The sequence below is a fragment of the Netta rufina genome (genome assembly GCF_964035555.1).
Source record: "Netta rufina genome assembly, chromosome: 17".
NCBI classification, from domain to species: Eukaryota; Metazoa; Chordata; class Aves; order Anseriformes; family Anatidae; genus Netta; species Netta rufina.
Window position 1 is genome coordinate 8161560 of NC_140141.1, and position 19865 is coordinate 8181424.

General features: G+C 54.6%; 2 protein-coding genes across 5 annotated transcripts in view; both read left to right on the forward strand.

The window, feature by feature from the left end:
* The window catches only part of MSI1 (musashi RNA binding protein 1), a 28061-nt gene extending 15872 nt beyond the window's left edge, over window positions 1-12189 (forward strand). The window contains exons 7-15 of one of the 4 annotated variants that reach the window (XM_084297281.1): window positions 1289-1337; window positions 3301-3383; window positions 3858-3975; window positions 5533-5613; window positions 6782-6838; window positions 9541-9609; window positions 9696-9850; window positions 10273-10362; window positions 11275-12189. In XM_084297281.1, the coding sequence (XP_084153407.1) occupies window positions 1289-1337; window positions 3301-3383; window positions 3858-3975; window positions 5533-5613; window positions 6782-6838; window positions 9541-9609; window positions 9696-9850; window positions 10273-10338 (678 nt within the window). In that variant the 3' untranslated portion in view covers window positions 10339-10362; window positions 11275-12189. The remainder of the gene's footprint in view (window positions 1-1288; window positions 1338-3300; window positions 3384-3857; window positions 3976-5532; window positions 5614-6781; window positions 6839-9540; window positions 9610-9695; window positions 9851-10272; window positions 10363-11274) is intronic. The other 3 variants (XM_084297282.1, XM_084297283.1, XM_084297284.1) reach the window with 3 other exon arrangements.
* A 4454-nt stretch (window positions 12190-16643) lies between these two features.
* Window positions 16644-18442, forward strand: PLA2G1B (phospholipase A2 group IB; the record flags this gene model as incomplete). Its single annotated transcript, XM_084297431.1, has 4 exons — window positions 16644-16677; window positions 16761-16920; window positions 17706-17833; window positions 18315-18442. The coding sequence occupies 4 exons, from the start codon at window positions 16644-16646 to the stop codon at window positions 18440-18442; spliced, it is 450 nt and encodes a 149-aa protein (XP_084153557.1).
* Window positions 18443-19865: the final 1423 nt, after the last annotated feature.

A 19865-nucleotide genomic window follows, 5' to 3' on the forward strand; every position in this document is an offset into this window, starting at 1 on the left:
GTCGGACAACCCCAAGGGCGTTGGCGATGATGTCTGTCTGCTCACGATGGCGCTGGAAACGTTAGCAATGGCTCCTTCCATCCTCAGGGCACCGAGGTGGAGCCGGGTGCCCTGTTTTGTTTGTGGGGAGCTGAAGTTAAGAGCAGTGCCCATGCCAGCGAGCTGTCCCCTCCCTGCCGTGGAGTTTGGGTGCTCGCTGCTCGGGGAGCAGGCGCCTCGCACATGGCAGCGCGGCCGGGCAGCTGCTGGCCGAAGACTGCCGCCGCCTCCCCCGAGCACTTGCACGTCCAGTTTCATAATCGGATTAAGGCAGTGGTATTAGAGAGGAGGGATGGGTCAGTGGGACAGGTTTACACTGGGGCTTACACGGAGGGGATTGAAGTGTATTTTTTAACCCTGCTCCGCCTGACCTGCGGCGCGGTGCAGATGTGTCTGCAAGGAAACGCCCAGTGGGAAGGTGGTGGTGGGGGAAAGTGGCACCAGGCGATGAGGATGCACCGGGTGATGGGATGTGCTGGGCAATGGGATGCACTGGGCGATGCACTGGGAGATGTGCTGGGCGATGGGATGCACTGGGAGATGTGCTGGGTGATGGGATGTGCTGGGAGATGTGCTGGGCGATGGGATGTGCTGGGCGTTGCGCTGGCCTCGCCATGGAGGAGAGCAGCCCCCGGCCGGCTGGGGGATGGGAGCCGGCCGCCCCTCCCCCCGGGGAGGCAGCCCTCGCTCAGGCCTTGCAGTAAATTTGCTCTAATTACAGCCTCCAGCAGTGGGAAACCTCACTTAGAGGAAAGGCTCCTCCGGGGTGGGGGCGGGGGCCGCTTCCCAGCTTTCCCAGGCGGGCTCTGTTGTCTGAGGCCTCCGCTTCCCCCCGTCGCTGGGAGGCCCCTTATTCCTCTCCCCTCTCCAGCTTTGCTTCTCTCCCCCCCTTTAATTCTCCTCTCCTTTGAGGCTGGGATTTGGGAACAATGCCTTCCCTGCTCTTTGCCCCCCGGCTGGAGCCGCAGGCAAACAATTGGGGTCGCTGGCTGCAGCGTGGGGAGGGGGAAGCCGGCAGGGACTGGGGCCGGGCGAGGGGCTCAGCCCGGCAGCACCTGCCCCGGGCCGGGGGGCTTCGGTTTGGGCAAGGGGCATGGTGGTCCACGCTGTGGGGATGAGCCTGGTGCGTGCACCCTGTTTCCTTCTTGGGGATGGGAGGTCTTGATCCCTGCTGGTTTGGGGAGGCCGGGTTTGCGCAAATATGTCGGCGATGCTTGCAGTAACCTGATGGGAGCCCTTCTCTTTGCAGGTGGACGATGCGATGCTGATGTTTGACAAGACAACCAACCGACACCGAGGTGAGAGCGGTCTCCTGGCTGTAGGATCGGGGAGCAGGGAGGGTCCCCCTCCTGCCCTGAGCAGGGAGGCGCTGGTATCCCAGCAGCAGGGCAGGCGGGTCGCAGCTGCTCTTTATCTTGCCTCCAGTCGCCCCATCCTTCTGCATCTGCATCCTTTACCAGCGTCCCTTGCAGCACAGAGAGCTTTTGTCCAGTGCGTTTCCTGTGCTGTAAACTCGCTGAGTTGCAGATATGTGAGAGGAGGCGGCCCCCTCCCCTCCCCTCCCCGCGTACCTCGGTGGCTCCAGCCCGCAGTGTGTGTCTTACCTTGTCCTGTGTAACCTGAGCCCCGGGAGCGCTGACAGAGAGGCTGAGGAGTGCCTGCCTCTCACCCCTTCCTCGGCTGGGAGCCCGCTTGTGCTCCCAGGTCACCTTTTTCTTACACGAGCCCTGCTGGGGTCTGGTTACAGGATGGGAACAAGGCTGTAATGTGTGTGAGCTCCAGACCCAGCCCACCCATGGGTGTCCTTGCCTCCTGCTCCCCGCGTGTGTCTGCAGCCTGCCTGCCTCAGTGCCTGGCACGGCTTGACACCGGTACTGCACCGACTCAGATTGATTGGCAACAGCTTAACCTACGAACCTGGCTTCAGCATCTTCCAAGTCGGGGCCAGAAGCAGCCCTGTGAGCTGTCTGAAGCCCCTCCGAGCACCTCTGCCCCCGCAGCAGGAAGGGGACACTTCCTTCTGCTCATGCTGCACTGCGTGCCCTTCGGTTCTTTTTGCTTTTTATCAAAAAAAACATTAGATCTGTTCTGTTTGCACGCCTTGGGATGGTGTTCCAGCCTCATCTTAAAAGGGAAGAAATGCTCCAACCCCTGTTCCTCCATGGGTACCCCTCAGTCAGTAGTTAATGAGAGTTGTTGGGTATTTAAGGAGGGAGCAGGGGGAGCTGCCTGCCGCTCTGTCAGCAGCGTGGGCCTGGCAGAGGTCTCAGGACAGGTTTTGGCATCAGGGTTTCGCTCTTGAGTTCCTGAGCCCCACCACACATGGGTGTTGAGAGGAATGGTGTGTAACTGCCTGGGCACGGACGGGAAGGGTTTGTGGAGAGATTCTTTTGTAGTACAGATAAAAAGTGGATCCCTGTCCTTGAAAGTTATTGTAAAGCACCGTGAAACCGGCCGTTCTGGAAAGCAGAAAGCTCTGCTTAATCCCTGCGTAGCTGTGATGCTAGCCTGGAGAGATCCTTCAACCTGCCTCAGTTCTCCAGAAACAGCTGTAGTCAGCTGAATTTAGTCTGCCCACCCTCGCTGGTGTTTGCCAAAGCTGTCAGCAGCGGGTTTGGTGGGAGAAAGGAGGTGCGAGCGTGGGCCAGGGCCGTGCTGTGTCTTACCCCCAGGACTAAACTTTGGTGAAGCTTTGCAGATCGCTTTGCCTGTGCATTATCTGTGCAGCTCCCTCTCGTTCCCTGTAACCGCGTTGCTGATACTTGCCCGCTTATGCAAGGTTTTATGAGCAGTGGCCGAAGAGGAAATGAGCAGGGTGTTACTGCGGGCGTGCTGCCTCCAGCACGGATGGGGATGTCCTGGCTAGCAGCTGGTCGTTGCTCTACCAGCTCTCTTTGTGTGAGCGTCTGCTGGGATCCTCCCCAGAGTTATCAGCCGTGTGCTTTGCCTTGCAAATAGCAAAATCAAAAAACAAAGCAAAACAAAAACACTTGGTTTTGAGAACAGTTGGGTCGAGAGCAGAGGGTGGGAGGTACAGAAAGAGAAGGAAAGGGCAGTCCATAAGGGATGGGCTTGTCTTCTTCTGCATAAAGGCAGGAGTTGCTGGAGAGGGAAGATGGGGCACAGCAGTTTCCGAAGGCTGATTGCACTGTCCTTGAAGCTTGTGGCTCCTTCTCTTCTCCTGCCAGTAAGAGAATGCAGGGGATGGGTGTGAACTCTGCAGAGCTCTCGCCTGACCAAGGGGTTTTGCTTTTTCTTCAGGGTTTGGCTTTGTCACATTTGAAAGTGAAGACATTGTGGAAAAAGTCTGTGAAATCCACTTCCATGAGATCAACAACAAAATGGTGAGTGGCTGCGCAGGGAGGTACCTGATGGAGAGCAGGGCAGTGGCACAGGGGCACAGTGGCACAGCTGAACCAGCACGATGCTGGCATTTCAGGAAGAGTGCCTTAACTGTACCTGGAGCTGCGCAGTGCTGCAGGTTTTGAAGTTACAGCAAAACCTCACGGTGGCCTGGGAGGGGACAGAGCACTACCTTTATTCAGAAAGGAGGAAAATGAGGCTTTGAGGCCCCGGTGCAGGGCCAGGTGGAAGATGAAGGGCTGGATAAGAGCAGTGTTTGAGCTCCTCTGTGCCCGTTGTGTCTGCAGAGCGAGGGGAGGCTGGCAGCGTGCAGGACCGGGGGAAGGACAGCGGGACGGGCTGGTGGGACTGGAGGTGGTGGCTGGGGACAGCCATCCTGGTGGGCAACCTGGCTGGCCCGGGGGCTGCGTGCTCTGTGCTGGCCACAGCCGGGTCTGACCTTATCTTCCTTGCAGGTGGAGTGCAAAAAAGCCCAGCCGAAGGAGGTGATGTCCCCAACGGGCTCAGCGCGAGGGCGGTCCCGAGTCATGCCTTACGGGATGGATGCCTTCATGCTCGGGATCGGCATGCTGGGTAAGCCCCGGACAAATCTCATCCCAGTCGTGCCCGGCAGCAGCTCTGAGGTTTTATTGCCAGGAGCCTGCAGCAGGCAGGGCGGCCAAGGGCAGCTCTCCCTGGTGCAGGGCTGGGGACAGCCGGGGAGTGCCGGGACCTGTTTGCGATCACAACTTGCCCTCTGGTGGCACCTGGAAAAACTGCAAACTTGTCGCTGCTGTCCTGTGACAGCCGGAGAAGCTGCCCGGAGGGAGCCAAGTGCTGGGAAGCTCGGACCCTCTGCAGCTTAGTGCCTGTGGTGGCGTATAACCAGTAACTCCTAATGGCTCTTGTGGAACAGGGCACAGCTCAGAGCTGAGCCAAATGCGGAATAATCCATGCCCAGGCATTTTTCCCCTGTGCTTCTGATGGATTTCTGATGGATTAGTTCCTAGAAGAGCCCCAGAGTTTCCACTTGAAATAGTCACCCTTATAAAGGTTCTTACTGTTGCTTAAAGACTATGAAAATGCCCTTAACATTTTAGTTAAGCTTTGTCTCACTTCATTCCCTCCCTCCCACGGACAGCAAGTATCTGGTAGTGCAAGGAAAACCATACCCCTATTGTGGGACTGTTATAAAGAGCCATCAGTGACAGCCAGCTGGGTTTCGTGTCCCTCAGTGATTCTGAGGTGGATGCGCTCAGACACAAGGTTTTAGAAGCCTCACTTCCAGGTCTACAAAAGGATCTGAATGGAGCACGAACCTTCCAGCACGGTCGCTGTTCCCAGTCCTCCTCCCTCCCCCTGCTCTGGCCAGCCTCGAGCTGAACCAGGAGCACTCTGTTTGCTCAGGATCATCGCTGGTGCTGCCGGACAGGCCGTACTCAGCCTGGCTTTCCTTGCTAAGCCTGCCGATAACAGGCAGACACTGAACAAAACCCCCAAAAGGGCATTTTTTTCCCCCAGTGTTTTCACTGGACTTATTGAAGGAAAACAAATCTTCAGCCTGCGGTTTGGGCTTTTGCCTTTTCTAAGCCATCTGAATTTTAAAGTAGCGAGGCTCGAGCTGAGTCATTGCAGAATCCACGTATTCATTTCTTGGGAGATCTCAAATCAAATATTCGTCTCTGAGTCAACGTCCTGCGTTCTCACAGGCCTGTGCTGTAGAGGTGGACGGCTTCCCGGGAGTGGCAGGCACTGTCCTCCTGCCCGGCTCCGGGAAGAAGTGCTCTGCCTGCATTTGCCAGCATCTCTCATGCGAAAGTGACTCAGAGCTTTCAGCCTTTCAGATGCCACCACCTCCCCGATCTGTCCCTAAGTCCAGCTGACACATCAGACTAAGGCTTTCTGCAGAGCTGTGAGCTTCTGAGAAGGAAACCTTCGTGTCCCTACATGTTGGGAGCGAGGGAAAAAGTCACTGGGGCTGTTAAAGCGCCAGCTCACATGCATCCTGTTCCCTGCCTCAGCGATTCCCTGGGTTTTGTGCTGTGTGTGTGTTCTTTCTGAGGGCAATGGTCACGCTGCTTGTGAGCAGCCGGGCACCGAGGAGAGGGACGCGGTGAGGCTGCAGTAACAGCGCCCTGTTCTGTTCCCCAGGTTATCCAGGCTTCCAGGCTGCCACCTACGCGAGTCGAAGTTACACTGGCATCGCACCCGGCTACACTTACCAGTTCCCTGGTGAGTGCTCCCCGCTCCTTTTCTCCGCCTGCCTTCAGGTGATGGAGTCCTTGGCATGATCCGTGACCCAGGCTCTGCCCCTTTTCCCCTTTTCTCCCCCCCCTTTTTGGTCTTTCTTTAAATTGGAGACGGATGTGGAAGGGGGAGGGGAGAAGCCCTGGAATAGGTGGGAGCAGCCTGTCCTTCATTAGGATTATCCTCACACCCCGGTGACAGGAAAAGCCCCAGGCTGCTCTGCTGCCCTTTATGTCAGCCTCCTCCGTAGGGCTGCTGCTGTTACCCAGGAGGGCCCCCGCAGCTCTGCCTGTCTCGCTGCCTTTGTGTATGTGTCTGTCTCTCTTCACCAGAGTTGCCACTGCTCTGAAAGTAGCAGGGGAGTTTGAATTGCAGCTTGCTGTGGGCTGGGGAACCCCTCGGCACCCAAAACACAGGCGCCTGCATGCTGTGGTTGCCTTGTGAGCCCTGCCTGGACCTCTCGCAGCTCCTGCTGTGCCGTGGGCTGCCCGTCCCTCCTGTCTGAGGGGTTTGAAGCTCCCAGCCCCGCCGTGCGCCCAGGACACGGCCGCTGCCATCAATGGCTGGAGCCTGCTGTGCCGCAGCTGCCAGAGCTGCCTGGGGCCTCTTCTCCTTCCCCTTCCCTGTCAACCCGGGGATGGAGGTTGAGCACACACAGAGAAAAAAGCCCTCCGCGCTGTTTTCTAGAGAAGTGGCAACTCCGAGCATCCCCTCCTTACCTCCCCCTCAGTCTCAGGGTTGTTACACGAAGCCTTGCTGGCAGGGGCTGGGAGTGGGCAGTCGGCTCTTCCTCCCGGCAAGCCCGGGCCGACTGTGGCTGAAAGCTGCTGTTGCCTCCTGGCTGCCTGGAAGCTCCCTGCGAATACAGTTCATGGCTCTCAGTCCCCGTGGCTTCGAGTGCCTCGCTGTAAAACCTGGGCTGGGCTGCAGCTGAAGCTTGTGCTTGCCCTCCCTTCCAGATTAATGCTAAGGACAAACGGATCCTTTCAGTCTCTGGAGCCCAGCACCTTTCAGCACCAGTTAGAAATTAGTTTAAAGAAGGCACTGGCCCGGTCGCAGCCTGCTCCCACAGCAGCCCTGGCTGCTGCCTGTCTGCGGGGTCTCCCTGGGGGCGGTTGATGGGTTCCTAAGCTGTCTTGCATTTCGTTTTTAGAGTTCCGTGTAGAGCGGACCCCTCTCCCGAGTGCCCCCGTCCTCCCTGAGCTCACAGGTCAGTCCCGCTCATTTCCTAAACTCACAAGCTGGGCAAAGGGGGCTTTGGGCTGTTCCAGTGGTGTTGCTGCTCCGCAGCCTGCTGCAGTTAGGCTGGGAGAGCTCCTTGTTCCCTCCGTGCGAGCTCCGTCCACAGCTGGGGCTGGCAGGGCGGAGAGGGAAGCAGGGCCCTGTGCACTGCCTCTGAGAAGGGCAGTGCAGGTCACACCAGGTGAAGGCGTTGTAATTCCAAAATGGCATTTCCTGCTGCTGGCCTCTTTTTTAGCTCCTTGCCCTGGGCCGGGTCTAAGTCAGGTACGGAAAACTCCAGAGAGCAGGGTGACTTCTCAAAGGTCCATGAGTGACCTGAACCTGAGCTGCTGCAGGGACAAGATCTGGAGTGCTGGGAGGAGGGAGAGGGCGTGGGGCGCTCCTGCTCACTAATCCCACATCCCTGTGCAGGAGGTGTAGGGTCCCTCAGTCCCTGTGGGATGAAACGAGGCCAGAGGGCTGTGCTCCAGGGCTAGTCCTGGCTCAGAGTGTAAAAACCCTCTGGATCCTCAGCCCCTGCACCGTGTGCGGTGCCTTCTCTAGGCGGTGCTCCTTCTGTCCCCTCTCCCTCCCACGGCCATGCTTCCCCCAGCTCTGTCGTGTCCGTGGTATCTGTTGTAGAAGAGCAGCTTTGTGTAGCACCCCGCTCCCCGTGTGCCATCTCATGTCCATGGTGTTCCTCCTCTCCAGCGCTTCCTTGCCCCCACCTGTCTCAGGGTGCGAATCTCTGCAGTGGGGGTGTGGAAAAGCTTCCTGAGAAGCTCCCCCGAAATTATCGGTACGAACAGGGCTGAAAGGGGGTTTTGTGGCACAGAGCCCTGTCGGTCCTCAGGGAGTCTCCGCTCTCCGGGATGCTGAGGTTGGCAGCCAGCAATGAGCAAATTGCCCTGAGGGAGGTAGGAAGAGATGAAATCCCAGCTCCCCCTTAACAATATCCCTCCCTGACATCAGGGATGCAACTGCATAAGCATCTGACCCCATCTCTAAGCCTTTTGGTTGCCAAACAAAGGAGATTTGGGTTCAGTGTGTATTTGCACATGTGATTTTCCCAGCAAAACCTATAAAATTTGTAGAGGAACATGGGTGACCTGACAAAAAAAGTACTTTTCCCTCCGAGGTCCGCCCCGGGCTGCACCGTGCCCCTCCTCGTGGAGGTGAATGGCCGGGGGCCCGCTGGCAGCTGGGGTGCAGCAGGGCCCTGCACAACAGCAAGTTCTCAATGCTGCTTTGCCTGGCTGGGTGCCACGCCAGCTTCCAGTCCTGAGTGTCTGGCTGAAGCACCAGCTGGGGATCGTGGCGTTCTTCCCTCCCCGTTCCGCTTACCTACTGCTAAGCAGTCGCTGCGCAGCCTCTTGGCGAGGCCGCGAGGTTCCCATGTGTAGGCTGGAGCCGGTCCCGCGCAGCGCGGGGCCCCCTCGGATCCTACAAAGGCCCCGCAGCTCGAGGGCCCTCGTGCCTCGAGTGGCTGAGCGCCTGCAAATGGGCTTGGCACGGGGAGCTGAGCTGAGGGGATGGCACAAACGGGGCTGATTGCTCCAGCGAGCCGAGGGAGAACGCGCAGGTGCCTTGTGGTCGCTGCACCAACCTGGGCTCTCCATAGACGGCCTGCAAAAGCCAGAAGGGATTTTCCTGGAAAAAAAAAAAGAATTGGAGTCCTTGAGAAGGCCTGGCCCTTGTTCTCATTTAAAGCACATTCATTCATCTGTTTTAGAGCCTTGAAGCAGCGGTGGGGCGGGCGGGCGGCTGCCAGCAGCGTTTCCTCCCCAGAGCGGTGTCTTTGGGGGCGATGCGGAGCTGCAGCATGCTCGCCTTGGCCCGGGGCCTGCAGCGAGAGGCAAACCCAGATCTAAGCCCTGCGTGACGTTTGCCTGAAACAGGCTGGTGCCTGCTACTAAATATTCCCTTATAAGCTAGTCTGGATTTCAGCCTTAACGTGATTGATTTGTTCTGACCTCTTTTTATGGTGCTCTAAACAGAATCACGGTGAATTTCACATTCAAGCATGAAATGCTGACCCAGTCATTTTAAGGGCAAAGAGAAACACGCTGGCTGCATGCCTCCTGCCCCGAGGGCTGGTTGCCTATGGCAGTCGAGTTGGGAATTAAAACTGCTACGTATAAATTAAGACTTACTGTTTTAATTAAGCCATTTTTAGTTCCTGCTCCCTCGGTATATGTTTCCTGCTCGTCTGCAACGAGCAGCGAGGGGCTGAGCAGTTCAGGTGTGAAAGCGGGGAGGATGGTGTGCCTTGAGCAGAGAAAGAGGTAGAAAGAGGCTGTTAAAATAAGAGCCTCAAAACAGAGGGGAGGGGCTGAGCCTCACATCACTGAGGATCACTCCGAGCTGCTGGGTTTCTCCACGTTTATAGCCAAAATTTGTACCTATAACACCCTGGGATTTATCTGTCTCTCTGGTTCAGCTCTTCCACATCCCTCAGCTGCTCCGGGATGTGGGGTTAGCAGAGCATGGCTCGTGTCCCCCCGTGCAAAGGGTAGCAGCAGAGGCAGGGCTGGGCGCTCCCCTGCTCTCCTCCGTGGACATCCTGCACACTGTACGAGGCCGATGTGCCTGCGTGGCCCTGGAATTTCGCAGCGGGGACAGGAAGGGCCCCGTTGAGGAATTCCCCGTGGAGCCACGAGGTCCCTGAGGTGCCCGTGCCTTCCTTTGCAGCAATCCCCCTCACTGCGTATGGACCAATGGCGGCAGCAGCGGCGGCGGCGGCCGTGGTGCGAGGGACAGGTAAGTGCCACCTTCCTCCCCGGGGTGTGGGGTGGGACGGGCCTGCGTTTTGGGGATCTTCACTTCAGTTTTGCCACCTCTCCCAGGTTCCACCCCCAGTCGCACCGGCGGATTTCTGGGCACCACCAGCCCCGGGCCGATGGCGGAGCTTTACGGAGCCGCCAACCAGGACTCAGGGGTCAGCAGCTACATCAGTGCTGCCAGCCCGGCCCCGAGCACCGGCTTCGGCCACAGCCTAGGGGTGAGTGTTCCTTGCTGGGCTCTGCGCAGGGGGAGGGTGGTGGCAGGGGCAGGGGAGGGGGCTGCATCTCCACACGGTGATGGAGGCAAGCTGGGGGGGAGCAGACAACTTTCTGGTCGGGAAATGCCACCGCTGAGCCCCGCGCTGCCGGTGCAGGATGCTGCAGCTCGCTGGGAGCCTGCTGCTTCCCTGGGCTCCGCTGGTTCTCCCCAGCCACAACTCCAGGTCCTGATCTCCAGACCTTCCCCCTACCTGGCCCAGATGTTCCCAAAGCTCATCTTGGCCCTGACGCAGTGTCCTGCGGGTTGCTGGGCTCCTTTAGTCCTGGCACCTGCAACTGGAACTGCGCTCCCAGCATCTGAACCGCGACTGAATATGTTTTGGTAGTAATTTTCTTCACTTCTCTTTTGTTTGCTTAACAGGGGGTTTTAACTCTTTCCTCGCAGGGTCCCTTGATTGCAACAGCTTTTACCAATGGGTATCACTGAAGCTGGGGACCAAGGAGGCAGGAGGTAAGAGAGCTTCAAACAGGGCCGGGTAGTTAGAGAAGTGTGAAATTCTGAGCTTGGGCTCCCAGCAGGGGCTGTGGAGGCTGCGGGGAGGCTCGCTGGCTTCACCCAGCCCACGCAGGGAGTCCTGTGGCCAGCCCAGGGCTCCGTTCCACACAGGGGTTGATTTCCTGCTCCTCGGGCTGGGAGCATTGTGGAGGGATCGCTTGGTGTCTGGGCACAGAGGGGGGGAGATGAGAGCACTGACAGGAAGAGGAGAGGTCTGCAGGCTTGGCCAGAATCATGACCTGGTGGCTCACCTGTGTGGCAGGGGGAGCCTGTCCATGCGGCTGGTTGTTCTCACTGCTGCTGAGACCGCCTCTCTGCAGGGCAGAGCTTTCCTCTCCTGTCTGGGAGAAGGGCAGAGGGCAATCTGGGTGCGATCAGTTCTGTTTCTGGTCCTCAGCAGGGCCTGGGAGGGAGCTGGTGGATGGCGTCTGGTCTGTGAACACGGCTGAACTTTGTTGGCTTAAAAAGTTAAAAAAAAAAAAAAAAAAAAAAGTTATTTTTTTTTAAAGGAGGGAACAGCTGGCAGGGAAGGGTGTCCGGACAAGGCCCCCAGAGCCTGGCCGGGCGCTGAGCTGGGTGCTGGAGCTGTGGCTGGACCCTGCCTGGCTGCAGCCTCCCCAGAGCCAGGAGCTCCGCAGGTCGGGGCAGGCCGGCTGCACGGCGTGTGGAGCCTTGTTGGTGCTGTTAAAGAGGGAAGCAGCTCTGCTGGGCCCCGTTGCCGTGCCAGCGAGGTGCGGGGCAAGCCCGTGTCGGGGCAGGTCTGGCTGTTGAGTTATTCCTGCCGGGTAACCCCGGGAGAAAGCCCCGAGAGGAAAGCCGTTGGTTGTTCTAGATCCTGTCCCTTCCTCCCCCTGCTGTGTCCCGCAGATTCCCCAGTGACCTAACCGAGGACAGCGGCTGGAGGATCTGGTGAGCCTCGGGGGATGAGCCACGGTTACCTTTTTCTCGAGTCAAACTGCACACTGCCGGCCGGCTGCCAGGCTCCTGCCGCCCTGCCCTGATCTCTCCCTTTGACCAGACCACACTGGACTGAACCCGAGGAGATCATCTCGCTTTCTTACTAACCACCGACGGTTTACGCTTCCCCCTCCCCTGCCCCCAGCCCACCGGTTCTTCTTTTATTTATTTTATTAGCTGTTAGTTTTATTTTTTTATTTTATTTTTTTATCTTTTTTGGGGCTCCCCCTTCTTTTTGTTGTTTGCTCTTTCCCGAGCTAGTAGACATATTTTATGAATTGGCTTTGTGATTGTGTTAGGTAGTTTTTATTGAGGAGTATTTTTATTTGGCTTTGAAACTGTTTTGAATATTTTCAACTCTGTTGTTGTTGTCGTCAGTGTTTTTAAAGCACGGTATGTAACAAGAATGCAGTTCTGAAGGAAAGAACGAGACGCAGAGAGAGCAGAGGATGAGAGGAACTGATGTATTTCTATTTTTTTTAAAGAAACTGTTTTTAATTGTTTCTGTTTTGTAAATGTGAGGCTTTGAAAAGTGTGAAACTCCAAGGATCCGAAAACGTTGGACATCGCTATGGAACAAAACAAATGTATATTTTGCTAAGTGAAAAACACTATCTTACAGCTGAAAGATTTTTTTTTGTTTTCCTAGGTTTAGTTTTATGTGGGATTTTCTTTTTCCTCCTGTATAATATGTAAATATTGCGAGCTGAACCTGGCTGCCACGTGCAGCCTGGCTCCGAGGAGCAGCTCCAGGTCCTGGACTTGGTGCCGCAGTGTGAGCAATACTCTCCAGCAGAATCCTGACAGGACTCCGTTCTTTTTTTGTACACCTTTTACTGTAAGATTTTAAGACCTCTGATGAGACGAAAGGGGGGGTGGGGGCGGGGGTGAAACGTACCGGCCACCGGCTGTTTTGCTGAGCGGGTCAAAGCTGCTTCCAATCGCTCGATGTACAGACTCCATCACTGGGCTCCGCAGTGCCAGCCTCTGGTTTGGCTTTAGGTAAACGGCTTTGCCGCCACTGTTTGTCTGGGTTACTTTGGAAGGAATCCACTCTCCAAACACTTATCGCTTGCGTCAAGATTTCCTGGGAAAGGGATCCTCCTCCTCCGGAGGCGAGGGTATCGGAAAGGGGAGGCAGGCAGGTTGGGGGGAGATGCGGGTGGTCGTTCTCTGAAGGGCAGGGTGCTGGGTTGGGGAGGCGTTAACGGGGAGAAAAGCATTAGGGTGGTGATTTGGGGGCGGGTTAAGGGCTTCTCAGGGATTATATGAATTATAGAATCGCAGCTTCCCATTTGCTTTACTCTTGTGTTCTGAAGACTGTGGGAATTTGTCCGTTGTCCCATGCGGAGGTGGTCTGGTCCCTTCTCCACAACCTGCCGGGGCTTCCTCTGGTGCCACGTGCCCGGGGAAGCCTCCCGCAGGAGCATACGGGGCAGGTTTGGGTCTGGATTTCAGTGAACCAAAGACCTTGTTAAGGGGGGTGATTAAGCCTTTTATTAAGATGCAGCCAAACTCTTTTCCCAGGGAAATAACAGCTTCATCTTAAGTTTTAAAAATCATTCCCTCTCTTCCCCCAAACTGAGCCCCCGTAAGGGAGAGGGGCTTTGAGGACAGGACCGGGAGGGCCGCCGTGCCCACAGGGCTCTTCTCTCCCATCCCTCCCCTCCCCGTGTGCTGGAGCTTGTCCTGACCTGGGCGATGTGTTTGGAGAGTTCTGTTTAGGTAAGAGGGTACTTAACAGATCAGTACTGAAAACACAAAGCAATAATTTTTGTTACTGAGACAAGAGTCTGTATGTCTGTTTTTTTAAATATTTCCTAAGTAAAGAAGAGCTGCATTTTATTGGGTTTATTTTTATTCTATATACTTCAAATTTGGGTCTGCGGCCAGCGCTTTCCTCCCTCTTGGTATACGCGCTGAACTGCTTCCGTGCCCCCTCCAGACATCCCAGGCCAGCTGTGCTGCTGCTGGGCTGCGATTCACTCTCTGGCCAGTGCTGCCACTGCCTGGAGGCTGGGGCTCCGGTTTCAGGGTGGGCATTTTTTTTAAAAAATAATAAAGCTGTGTTTTTAAGCCAGTAAGTTATTACACTCCAATGTTTGTTCTCTCCACACCTGTAACCCTTTTTCCAGATTTCAGTTTTAAATTCCTAATAAATTATTTGAAAACTGTCCTCTCTCGTTATTTGGGCGTGGGAGATTTTTCCAGTGGAGGGGACTGCAGGTGAACTGAGAGCTGGCAGGAGGCGCATCCTGCCATTAGGATAAAAGCCCCAGGGCTCTGACTGTGTGTTCTGCTCCCAGCCTTTGGCAGCGGCCCAGTTTATAATGTGAGGTGGATCCGGGTTTAGCAGAGATTGTGCCTCTTCTTTACATTAGAGAGGTTTTGTGCAGATATTTATAGGCTTGAGAAGGGAGGAGACACTGTGGTGCTTGGAAGGTTGGCTCAGATACTCTTTGGATTCGTTGACTATGGTGAGCCAAGGAGGCTAGATCTAAGAAAATAAAATGAAGACATAGGAAGAGAATTCCTTAGTAGGTAACACTACAAGAAGAGATGGTAAATTCCAGCAGTGTAACAGACCTGTTCTAGCAGGTCTTAATCACAGAGAATTCTCAGAAATGAGGTAAGGCTCAAACCTGTGAATTTAAGAATGAGTTGCAAATTGAGGTGTCCTCAGAATCGAACTGAGCACCAGCAGCTTTGTATATTGTACAGGTTGGGGAAGCCAAAAATAGCTTTAGTGGAAAAATCTGTACCCTTCTGGGAGTTTTCTCATAACACACTCTTGTGCTGCTCACATGCTCACTTTCCCACTCTGGGTGGTCCTTTTGTTGAAATCAGATTATGAAATCCAAAATATGACAGCATTTTTATAACTTAAAAGGCCAGTTTAGTAGAGGTTTTCTTGGCAACATCAATAATAAATGAGAGACTGAGAAATGGGGAAGAAGGAACCACAGAAGGAACCTAAGGTTCATTGGTAGAAGAGAAATAAAACATTAAAAAAGGGAAAGGTAGCCAAGGGAGAATGAGAATGTCACTTAAATGGATATTGAAGGGAAAGTCAGTAGATTGATCTGTGGGTAAAAGATTAAATCCTTTTTTCTAAATAAACGGGGGCACCGACTTTTTCTACATCAGTCTTTAATGTTTCTTTGATGTTCTCACCATTAGGACACAGGAATCCTGAGTCTATATCCCAGCACCTGTTTGGCCTTAGCTAACCTGTGAGTGGGGAATCTTGGGGCATCAGAGAGCTTGTGAGCGATCAAAAAAGTCGGAATGATTCTGGTCACTCATCAGCAGGCCTAGCTTCAGCTAGGTGGCCTAGGGATGTGTCAGCACCCTGGGTGCTGTGGGCACCCTGATGTAGTTTCAGCGACTCTGAAGGGGAAGATGTGCTTGCCATCGCTTACAGAAACATGCATTTGATCCTACTGAAGGGTGCTGAACCCTACATTTCCTGAATAAGCACTCTGGATTTTAGGCTGTTTTCTCTTTCCTTACTCTTAAAACTTGATTCATGCTTTAGAAATAAATGCAGACTCTTACTATCAAGGGAATAGCCTGCAATTAATATCTCAAGTGTGTAAAAATGCCAAACCTGTAGCCTTGGCAGCATTACAGGCTCCGGGGTCTGAATACGACTGCAGTATTTTGGACTCCTGGCTGACTGCAAAAACTTTTCTTACCCTTTTTTGGATCCAACTCACCTCGTGCCTTGGTGCAGAGAACCAAAGGGCCTAGATGGGCTCTGCTTTGGCGAGAAACTGCGGTCTCTGAGCTACAGAACGCTGTGTGCCTTGAAACTTCTAAGCACAGGTCATTTCTGGCATAACTCCTCTGAAGTCACGTAAGCCACAAGTCCTTGTTTAAGCCAGGTAACGTTGGCTTTGCCAGGAGAATGTGTACTGTGCCACCTGCTTGTATCTGAAATCAGCGGGCTATCACCAGCTAATCACTAGTTATTTCCATTTGCAATGCTACCATTCACCTGGCGATGGGTGTGAAATGGAGTAAGGCTGGCCAAAGGCACATAACCTGGAGGGAAACTATTTTATCCCCATATACTTAGTTAAATCTACAGACTAGCTAGTATAAAAATTAATTTTGCTTAACTTGAGGAACAGAGGTTCTATCTCAGAGGAAGAATGGGTGGTTTCTTCTGGACAGGCAATGTACATGTATTAAAAGGAAGACTACATTTATCAGGCAGATTTTGATGGATGGAAAGCAGAATAGATAACGGGAAGAAACTACACAGCCAGCATGCTCATTGTTTCCAAAAGGCTGCAAATGTAGCTGCTCTGAAGATGGTAAGTCTAAACACACAAAACATGACGGTGATTTCAGGAGCCTGATGGCAGCCTGATGCCATCAGAATATGATTGCCTGGAGCATTCTACAGTTTCACCCAGCTCCGCTAGGTTTTGCCATGTACCTGGTGATGTGGTAACACACAGACCTTGACCAGAGAACACCATGTCTGTCCCTGCACTCCAACACTCCTTCTTCTTCTTGGTCCTCTGCATCTCTGAAGCCTCAGGGAAAGTCCTGCTGAATATTTCAGTTAATATTTCCTACAGTCATCCCACCACCGATGTGTTACCGTCCCCTTGTGTTCACACTTTCCTTTGTCGTAGCTGTTTGTTATGCTGCTTCTCCCGAGAAATTTCAGAGGATTTCCACGTTGCTTGGCTCCTGGTTCTTGCCTAGCAGTACTTCTTTTTCCTATACGGAGAAAGTTAAAACTAGACTTTTAAAAATTAATTATTTTTTTCTGCTCATGCCAAGGGTCAATGGGGATAAGTGAACAACGTGTTATCTCGTTCCCTGAATTAGACCAGGTGAATCAACGCAGAGATATAGGAATAATGATAAGTGGGATAGCATAGAAAGAGTATACAAGTATTAGTAATTGTCTGTTAGTGCCAGTATTTTCCAGCATAACTACCACGTTGCTATATTTTTTTAGTAGAGAGCCCTTAAAAATGTCCAGCTCTTTCAGGCAGTCTTCTAATATGAACATTAAAATAATTTAATAGCAGAAATCCTGGAAAGCAAATATTTACCCTCCTGGCTTCCAGAGTTTGAACTCCACTGGCCTTCACCTGGTCGTGTCACAAGCTGCCATCTACAGCCCCTGATGGAAGAAATCTGCATTCAGTAACACAAATACTGGCTTGCTGACCTCAGTTCTGTTTCAAGGTGAGTTTGTAGTATAAAGAGCTGCATTTTCTTTAGGACCAGTCTCATTGTCAAGACCTGCAAGAATGAAGTCCCTTGCCCTGCTTTTCCTGCTGTCGGGTGCGTAGGTGGCACTCGCCTCTGTCGGCATGCCCGTGACTGGTAATACCATGCCTAACTCTAACCGTTGTGCTTCTCCTCAGTGGGTGCTGCCAGCGCTGATGTCTCGCCTCGCGCAGTGTGGCAGCTGCGCAGCATGATCCAATGCACCATCCCGGGCAGCCACCCCCTGCTTCAGTATGATGGCTACGGCTGCTACTGTGGCTTGGGAGGCAGTGGAACACCAGTGGATGAACTCGACAAGTTTGTACAACTCTGCTTTTACAAATATCTTTCCTAGCTTGCACTTTCTCATTTCTGCATGCCTGCTTCTCCTTAGCTGGCCCTGTATATAAAAAAAAATGCTCACAAAACTCTCTGGCTGCTATGGATAAAGTGTTCCCCCAAAGACTGGTTCAAGGAAAAAAGGTTGTGTAGTATCATACCTGAATGTCTTATTACTAGGATAAAATATAATCCAAGCAATGCATTCTACTTTCTCCTTCTGTGGCAGCTATGTTCCATTCATTCCAGCACCTTTGTGTTTTGTTTTGTTTTGTTTTGTTTTGTTTTGTTTTGTTTTGTTTTCCCAGCAGTGCTGTGCTGGCAGCCCAGACAGCAGTTCTGAGCCCACTACCCAGTGCTTGACCATCGACCTCTCAGGGCTGAGCAGCAAAATGCTAAGAAGTAGCTTGCCAGTTTGGAGCTCACATTAGACCGATAGCCAAGGTGCAGCGGATTGTGGCAGCTGTTAGCTTCTCAGCTGCCAGGCTGCTGTAAACACACGTGTACTTGGAACAGTAGCTGGCAGAGGAGGAGCTGAACTCAATGATCCTTGTGGGTCCCTTCCAGCACAGGCTATTCTGTGATTCTGTGTCCCTTCGAGGTCCTTTGTGTCCTCTCCCTCTTATCACCGAGTATCTTGAGTTTTTTTTCTGTTCAGCGCCTTGTCAAAGCATATTTGTAAACACTAGCATATTTACATGTCTCACAGGTCAGCTGAGCTTGCATTTCTGGCGTTTTCTGACCTCTTCCTCCTTGTCTTCCAGGTGCTGTCAAGCACACGATAACTGCTACTCTCAGGCAAAGAAGATGTCATCGTGCACCATCTTAGTGGACAACCCCTACACAGAGTTGTACAAGTTCAGCTGCTCCAGTGAGGAGATCACGTGCAGCAGTATGTCCTCCTCCGTCTCACTCTGCTTTGCTCGGCACCTCGGCTGCAGCTGGGGTCGGGGCTGTGTGAACCGAGCGTTTCTGTGGCAGGGAGGCCAGCACAAGGCCCTTGCTGTGGATGCCTCCGAGGTGGCCCAGAAGGGTCCGAGCGTGAGGTGGTGCACGTGGGGACCCGTCCTCTCCTCAGGGGGATGAGGCCCTGCGCTCCCACGAGGCCGTGGGGGCAGTGGGATGACTGGGGAGTGCCGTGCAGCTGTTACATGTCTATAATGTGATGGCCGAGCTTTTATGGCTCCTGCATGGCAAGAAGCAGCCAGCAGGCCGCCAGGCAGAGCTGAGGGAGGGCAGGAGGGACATGGAGGAGCCCCCACAGCCTCTGAGGGGAGTGCCTCACACCCGACATGGCGGCGGTGAGGCGGGGGGGGCAGAGGGGAGGCGGGCGGCGGCTCTGAGGCTCTGACCGTCCCCGCTCCCTCCCTCAGGCACCAACGACGAGTGTGAGACGTTCATCTGCAACTGCGACCGCACGGCCGCCATGTGCTTCGCCAAGGCGCCCTACAACCCGGGCCACTACCGGCTGGACAAGTCCAAGTACTGCAAGTCCTCCTGAGGGCCGGCAGCGAGCGAGCGGGCGCCGTGTATATAATAAAGCCGGGCTGACACAAAGCAACGCCGCCCCCGCGCCTCTGCCGCGCCTCAGCGCCGCGCGCGCCCCCGGCGGCCGTTAACGGCCGCGCGCGCGACCGGGTTCGGGGTGGGAGGAGGAGGAGGGAGGGGGAAGAGGAGGCCCCGCCCCCTCCGCGAACCGTTCATTGTGGCGCGCGAGGTGTCCCCGCCTCCCCCGTCACCGCGTTCTTTGATTGGCTCTGAGCAGCAGCGGGGGCGGGGCCGGGAGGAGGTGGGGAGGGAGCGGGCGGGAGGCTGCGAGCAGGTGCGCCCCGCCCCAGCCCCGCCCCGCCCCTCGGGCAGCACCTGAGGGACCCGGGTTCGAGTCCCGGTGCCGCCCCGTCCCCTCACGGCGCCCCCCAGCACCCGGGCGGGCGGGGAACGGCGGCGGCGCGGCTCCCCCCGGCCCCCCTGAGCCCCGCCGCTGCTCCTCCGGGCTCCCGTCCTTTGGGGCACGGCCCGAGGCGTTTGGCCGTTCCATGCCCGCGGGGCTGTAGCTGTGGGGAAGGGGCGTCCCTGAGGGACGGTGCCGGGACGGAGCCCCCGGGGGCTGCTGCCGCCGGTGGGGGCGGCCGGAGGGGGCGGGTGGGCTCCTGGGGCTGCCCCAGGTTGTGGCAGGGAGCCCTGGCTCCTCAGCCAAAAACAGCTCAGCCGCGTCCCTCAGCATGAGGAGAGCGTGCAGCCCGCCTGTCCTCCCTGCCCAGGTAGAGGATGGAGACCCTGGACGAGTTTGACAACGAGTACCCCCTCAGCATCGCGTTCTGCAGGCAGATTTCCCCAGAGGACTTTGAGGAGCAGTCCGTGTCCTACACGCAGCAGTGCCTGCAGGAGCTGTACGCGGCCATGGAGCAGAACCCGCGGGTCTGTGAGAGGGCTTTGAGGAAGCAGAAACAGGTGGAGAAGGAAGAAGCTGGCTTATTCTCTTACATAAAGGTACTTGTGGCCTCCTTGTAGGAGGCTATCAGGATGATAATGAGATAGGAGGGTGAATCACTTCTTTTTTTAATAAAATAAAAATTGAGTGTGCAAGTCTCACAGCCAGATAGGCCGTATTGTGCCAATACTCATATCCTGGTTTTCTTCAGGTGTTCATGTTCATGGGTTTTCTGGAAACATTGAGCTCTCTGGGTTCTGTGGAAATCTGGAGGCTCGTGGATGTGTTTCCATCGTACTGCTAGGATGAATCATTTCTAGGGCTGCAAGTGCAAGATGAGGTCTTTTGTCCCCACACGCTAGCTTTGATTCTGAGCTCATTGTTTGTAAAGGTCCTAAGCGTTACTGAAATCCCTTTGTAGGGATAAATAAAACCCATTGTAGAGGCAAAAGTAAAATATTATCGCTATGTAAAGAAACACTGTGCTTTTGAG